The sequence below is a fragment of the Sinocyclocheilus anshuiensis genome, unplaced genomic scaffold, assembly GCF_001515605.1.
Source record: "Sinocyclocheilus anshuiensis isolate Anshui unplaced genomic scaffold, SAMN03320099.WGS_v1.1 scaffold246, whole genome shotgun sequence".
NCBI classification, from domain to species: Eukaryota; Metazoa; Chordata; class Actinopteri; order Cypriniformes; family Cyprinidae; genus Sinocyclocheilus; species Sinocyclocheilus anshuiensis.
The window spans coordinates 1,044,628-1,051,645 of NW_015542356.1; the positions used below are offsets into that span (position 1 = coordinate 1,044,628).

At 37.5% G+C, this 7,018-nt stretch overlaps 1 protein-coding gene across 3 annotated transcripts in view; it reads right to left on the bottom strand.

The window, feature by feature from the left end:
- Positions 1-847: 847 nt before the first annotated feature.
- LOC107691727 (tyrosine-protein kinase Fer-like) overlaps positions 848-7,018 on the bottom strand; it is a 49,764-nt gene continuing 43,593 nt past the window's right edge. For all 3 annotated transcript variants that reach the window (XM_016490519.1, XM_016490517.1, XM_016490518.1), the window contains 3 exons: positions 5,227-5,381; positions 2,598-2,720; positions 848-2,166 (listed from right to left, as the gene is read on the bottom strand). In XM_016490519.1, the coding sequence (XP_016346005.1) occupies positions 2,030-2,166; positions 2,598-2,720; positions 5,227-5,381 (415 nt within the window). In that variant the 3' untranslated portion in view covers positions 848-2,029. The remainder of the gene's footprint in view (positions 2,167-2,597; positions 2,721-5,226; positions 5,382-7,018) is intronic.

A 7,018-nucleotide genomic window follows, 5' to 3' on the forward strand; every position in this document is an offset into this window, starting at 1 on the left:
AAAGGAATGCTTCGATAGAGTAAACCTTGAAGAAACCACTATTCCATTTTTGTGGAAATGGAATGACAAATTTATGTGACTCGGGAACAAGACGTTGCTCCTGTGGAGCTTGGGTACATAAGCATGGAAAGAAAATGGCACTTGACAAAAATGGTAGGAAACAACCTGGGAAATTCTTAATACAAAACACATCATTGTCTAACCAAACCTGTAATACTTATGTAGGTAAATGCATCTGTTAGGACTCAAGGGTTGTTTGCTTGAGAAAACCTGATCGGACAATAGCACAAACCGCACAAGTACATCATCACAATCCAAGACAATGGCATAGATACAAATAAACATGCTTTTGACTGGCTTTGGTTGCTGGTTACTGAGAAGAAGAAAAAAAAACAGATCCCCCCAACATAACAAATCACAGTCAGTTTTGGACAGAGCTTTTGGTGACGTCTAATATGCTACATGGCAACATTGTAAATGTAAAGAGATTATCTACTCATTTTCAACTGTCAAAATTAGTATGATTTTCTTTGTTTCTAACTGATGTTTTGAAGGCAATCTGCTCTTTTCCATACATTGAAAGTTACTAGTCAAGCTACAAAAAGTATCAGAAAAGCAGTCTATTTGACATGACATGTCATTCTGTGTCGCTCTGTGTGACAGAAAGAAATTACATTTAAGTTGTTATTCACTGAAAATCTTCCACATTTTAATTTGATGCATCATATTTGCTTGTGACAATGAATGGGATTTCGGCATCATTAAAAGTGTTGTCGCACCTTCAAATTATGTATCTAAATATGTACAAACCACAAACGAGAACTGAGAGCTACAGTGGAGCGAAAGATTTTCAGTGAACGACAACTTATGTCCTCAGCAGATTTGAAATATAGACGTATAGACCACTTTAATGATATTTTCTGGTGCTTTTTGAAGTGCAAGGGCTCCGGTATGGAAAAGAGCAGCATGAACATTATAGTAAATTTCTTCTTTTGTGTTCTACAGAAGAAACTCAAATCATAAAGCAATCGGAAAGGCATGGGGATGAGCAAATTATAACAGTTGACTTTTTTTTTTTTTTTAATTCTGAACTATCACTTTAAACATCAAATGGCATGAACCATGAAGAGGTGTGAGGTTGAAGTATTTGGAGACTTGGAAGAGATCTGAAGGCTTGTAAACTAGATTGATGCGGTGTCCATGCAAGCAGCCTGGCAGAATCGCTGGGTTTTACATTAAGGCCACCTGACTGTAGTATACTGTACTATTTTTGTTGTTCTAAATTGCACTTAGGTAAATCTATGCATTTGGTCTCATTGCTTGATGAGTGCTGAAACGCTGGAACGTCACTCAATGAACGTCTTAAGGATGTGACATGTTATTTTGTGTCTGACAAACATCTGTCTTTTTTCTTTTTTTTTCACACAAAAGGTCCTATTACTCCAGTAACATAAAAATGGCATAAAATGGCTTGACTGTAAAACTCCCCAAACCATTAGGTTTTAGGACTTAAAAAAAAAAGAAAAGAAAAAGCAATCTTGTTATTGGGTGGACAAACAGTCCATCTTCACACATTAATTTCCATATTGTAAAGGGATAGTTTGTCATCATTTATTCACCCACGTCCTTCCAAAACCAGCATGACTTTTTCTTTCCTCTGGAGAACACATATTGAAGAATGTTTTGTCTATATAATGAAAGTGAATCGAGTATAAAACAACATTGGACCCAACTAACCCTCACTGATTGGACCAAAAACACTTTTCAAAATCAAAATTTTTCAGAGAAGAACAAAACGAAATCTGCATAATTTTGACATCAGAGCAAAGCTGAGACCTCTCTCCATGCTAATGGCTCAAAACAGCTGGTGCATAGGCAGTTCACACAGATTATGTGACGGAGTACTCTTTAGTACAATAATAGCATGTCATTTCGAGGGAGAAACATTCGTTGTGTTTCTCTCTGCAGATTAGGGATCACCTGGATGTGAAGTATGAGTTAGGCCTTCCAGCCATTTCCTCATTAAAGGCTATTTTTTCTTGACAGAGGCCAGTTCTTTCTGAATGTCGACAAATTTGGGTCGATTCTCAGGCTTGTACTCCCAACATCTCTGCATGATCCTGTACACCTCATCTGGACACTTCTGCGGGCAGGACATTCTGTAACCTGCATTACACACAAACCAACTTTCTGTCAGGGTTGATTCTAAATCAATAATTGACAGTGGGTATATGTTGACAGGATTATTAAAAGGCTAACAGAGATTGCAGGTTCTGTGAAGAACATAGTACTAAGGTACTGCACACTGTGTTGTACATTCTGCAGTACCTACTTTAAAAGAAAAAAATGTGAAATAGTATCCAGTTATTACAGAAATAAGTCAATTTTTAAATAATTTAATTTCATTCATAATTATGGATTTATTATACCATTAATTAAAATGTAAAAATAAAAAAAGTAATAAAATATAACAAAATAAAATCTAAAAAGAAATCAAATGTGATGAAACAAAAATGAAATGAAATCATTCAATTAATTCATTTAAATATCACATCAATCTGTCTGAATCATTTACTAAGAATGGAGTTGTTTTGTACCTTTTTCGACCTGTTCTCGTGCCTGCTGGTTGGTCATGCCTGGGTAAGGACACACTCCTAGACTGAAGGTTTCCCACAGGAGGATCCCATAACTCCACACATCACTCTCTGAGCTGTATCTCCCTGGGATTTACACAACATGTCAAACATCAGTCTGGATCCAACGTTAGAACTGACTGCTCGAAGAGCACAAATCAAGTACTTGAGTAAAAGTACAAAAGTACTTCTTTTGAGTGTACTTAAGTGTTAAAAGTAAAAAGAACTTCTAGGTCACAAGTGTACAAACAAATAACTAAATACACCAGCAAATATTAAGACAAAAGAAAATGTGTGTAAATTGTATGGTGACAAATAGTATAAACATACAATATAAAAAAAGAGGCAAAATGTGTTACTAGTTTTCTATCATTTGAAACTGTTACAGCAGTGGGGAAGATACATGGCCATTAATTGGTGTTATTTTAACGCTATCCACATTCAATGAGAGTAATGATCTAAATATGATAATCAATTACAACAATCAATTTAATAATCAGCATTAGTAGCCTACTGTTAATGCCATCAGTCACATACACTCTCAAGCTCCCAGGATCTCCCGGTTCTTGGCACATTTTGAGTCAGACGTGAGGACTCGCTCTGACCGGATCATTGATTCAGTGAGTTTTTGAAGAATGTGGGTAACCAAACAGTTTCTGGTCCCCACTGACTTCCATAGTTTTTAAATAAATAAATAAATAAATAAATATATATACCATATATACGCCCCTTACCATATTGTGATGCCGTGTCCCGGAGCGACGAGACAAAAACATTAAAACCCATTATAAACGAGGCATTTGTTGCATCCAGTGGGGACATAATTACGGATTATAATGACTTATACTGTCTTTTTATGCGTTGCATATCGCGCCGCGTAAACATAAAACCATGTCTGCATTTGTGATCGGAGAAATGACAACAAGTGCTACTCTACACTGCTCAAAACTCACATTTGAATCGTCGGTGGCAAATTCTTTAAATATAAAAAACGTACTTACAGGCTGTGAGTCAGAAGCGCCAGACTGTCCTTGCAAAGTTGGAACTGCCCCACTATATATAAACAGCCTTTGTGCACAGACGGCATTGTAGGCTAACGTTACTCTGCAGGTTCAGGAAACAGTCCTCCATAAAATGCGCTGCACACATCTGAATATTTGGGTTGAACTGTTCTGGAACAGTGTTGTAAATACAATTTAACCACTGATTTCTAGTTGTGTCCTCTTTTGGAAGGCCAAACAAAGTAGTTTCACTTTCACAACGAAACACACAGCGTCACACATGGTGGGCTTGAGTGAGGAATGGCCAGCAGATTTGACGAAGGAGCGGCCGGCAGGCTTACGGCAACCACATGTGACGACCCCGGGCTGGACTCCGCTTCGTCCACGGTGGAAGCCGATCCGGCGATCCACAGCGCGAAGTTGATATATTTCATTAGCGACCAGCACGGATCAGCTCCAGGTATGACGAAGCGGATATCATCCTCTTTTGGAAGACCAAACAAAGTAGTTTCGCTTTCATAACGAAACACACAGCATCTCCACAACATGGCGGCGGCGGCAACAACAATACTACGGCGAGAATAAAAGTTACGCTTTCTTTCTTTGTGTGAACATTTGGGCGGCGTTATGCAAATCTTCCCACACAGTGACGTAGACGGGGCGAGTTTAAACGAGGCGTTTTAGGAGGGCGTGGACAAGTCAACTTTTATAAAGAATATCTTTATATTTTATAAAGAATTTGTTTGAGGTTTGAGACTTTAGTCTTTGCAACTTTAGGGATCTTATCTATGCACGAACAGCTTGTAACACTCCAAAGAGAAAGGAAAATTTGAAATTGCATCATATGACCCCTTTAAATGATCAAAAACGTCCTATCTCTATTATATTTTGTTATTACTATTTTTAACGAGTGCTATTGGTCATCGTTATGTCTGTTTGTGGGTTCTACAAATATTTAACCAATGAAATGCATTCAAAAGAGCTTGTGACTAAAGCTTGTAATGCCATTGCATCCATTGGTTTGAATAAGTACAGCGTGTACTTCTTTTCTTTACTCAAGAAACACGGTCTAATTTTTCGTGTGTTTGAAGACTGGAGAAGAGTCTTAGCATTTGCTGTCTAGTTGTAGTTGTTTACGTTTTAAATATCCTGTGCATAGCAGTTGATCTTTTATATCATGATTATTTTGGCCAAATGTATTAAACAAGAAAAAGCGAGCGCCCATATAGCTACAACAAACTTTATAACCTGTAAATTGATGAAAATGTAATGTGATTAATCTGCGGTCGTTCTAATGACTGACAAACACACCCCGTCATTCGCTTGTCAAAAACCTAATTAACTCCATTTAAGCATGCTTTTCAGAAAATGTTAGGTGCAAGTGTCTGATCATATATAAAGCCAAAATGCCAACTATGACGACGCATTGTTCAATTATTGGGGGGAAAGAAAACTTTACCCCTTTCTATCTTTTTTTTTTAAGTGCTTAGTGGTGTGCCGTGGGATTTTTACTTATCAAAACTGTACTGCGGCAGAAAAAAGGGTTGGGAAACACTGATCTAAGAGCAGCACAGACACCATGAGTGCTTTACCATAGTTCAGTGCTTCCGGTGCAGTCCACTTGATTGGGATCTGTTTCAGTCCTGATGAGGAGTAGATGCCATTGTCCTCCTGGCGGGACATCCCAAAATCACTGATCTTCAGCACATTGTTCTCTCCCACAAGGCAGTTGCGAGCAGCCAGATCTCTGCAAGATTTCAAGAAACACTGTAATACCACTTCATAAACAATACAACACATGCACTCTCAGCTTACAATCATGACTGTGATTGGACAATTCACACCTGCCAACAACTACTGCCAACAAAATGATTGTGGAGCAAGCAGTCTAGATCCCCAATTATCCTGTGATTACACTTATGAACACCCCCAGTCTGGAAAAAGTGCCCAATGCAAAAAACATCATCTGCCTTCTGCTGTCAAAAATAATCCAAGTATTCTCATGTCTAACTGTTCTACAAAACTTCAGATTAAAAAAAAAAGTGTTATGCAGCCATGTACTTTATGGGACTGGATCAGTTTGGAACCTGTTGAAATATTGTTACATCACAAATGAGATTTTGGACAAGCCGTGATGTTTCTGGCCAAGTGTGAAAGCTCATTTAAAGAGTTATGCCCCCCAAACTGAATTTTTTTATAATCATTTATTTACTCTCACGTCATCCCAATATATGATCTTCTTTCTTCAGATGAACAGTTCATGACTGTAATCCATATGACCCTAATGGATGACTGAATGTCTTCTTAAGCAAAACGATAGGTATGTGCAAGAAAAACAAAAAAAATAAAAATCAGTATAAACCACAGCACGGTGGATCTACTTTTGGGTTACAATCCACATGCATTATATGGACTTTTTTTTTTCTTCTAAAAATCTACATCTATGGCGCACAATAGTTTCACGCTCGTTTCATTTATAGACGTGTTATAAGCAGTGTTGGGCAGTAACTAGTTACTAGTAACACATTCAGGGGCGTGTCCAGGATTTTATACTTGGGGTGGCAAAGAGGGGGCAAGAGCAGAATGAGGGGTGGCAACTATAGATCAGTGTTTGTACTCCCCATATACTTGTATATTCAACACCAGTGTTGGGGAGTAACTAATTACATGTAACGGAATTACGTAATTTACTTACAAAATACATTTAAATGCAATCTGTTACAGTTACTGAGAAAAAAAAAGTGTAATTAAATTAGCCTACAGTTACTTATGAAAATGTTAACAATTACAAAAGGGGTTTTCGCACAAACACGCACATACAGATTTGATTCATTTATTTCTTAATTGCAGTGACTGCTCTAAAATACGAAGCACCAATGTTTCAGGAGTTTAGAACACAGAATAAGATGCATGCTTATTCGATAACTGTTTAATTTCCTATTTGGGTTTATGCATATGCTTTAAGATTAACTGATTTTTTTCCTCAAGGCATTGTTAGATGCCAGTGTTTCCTGTCATAGCTGTGAAAATATTTGATTTTAAAAACCATAGCTATCAAACTATTTCTTGTTATGATTTTAAACCTGTATTTAACCAGAACGATCAAAATTTAACCAGAAACAGACTGATCTCAAAGTAAGGAAGGTGCTTAAGTCTGATTTTGAAGTGGCTGTGCTTTAAAATTAAATGATTATAATCTTAATTCAAGTGATGCAGGCTTTTGAAAGTCTGACAATAATCAGTGTTGAGTTCTACTGTAAGATTATTAACCCTCTGTAACGGGGCTGACGAGACGTGAGACGTGTGGATCCATCTGCAAGCTTTATTAAAGAGACGTGGTAAACAGGCAGGGTCAAACAATGGCAAACAGGTATATGGCGGGCA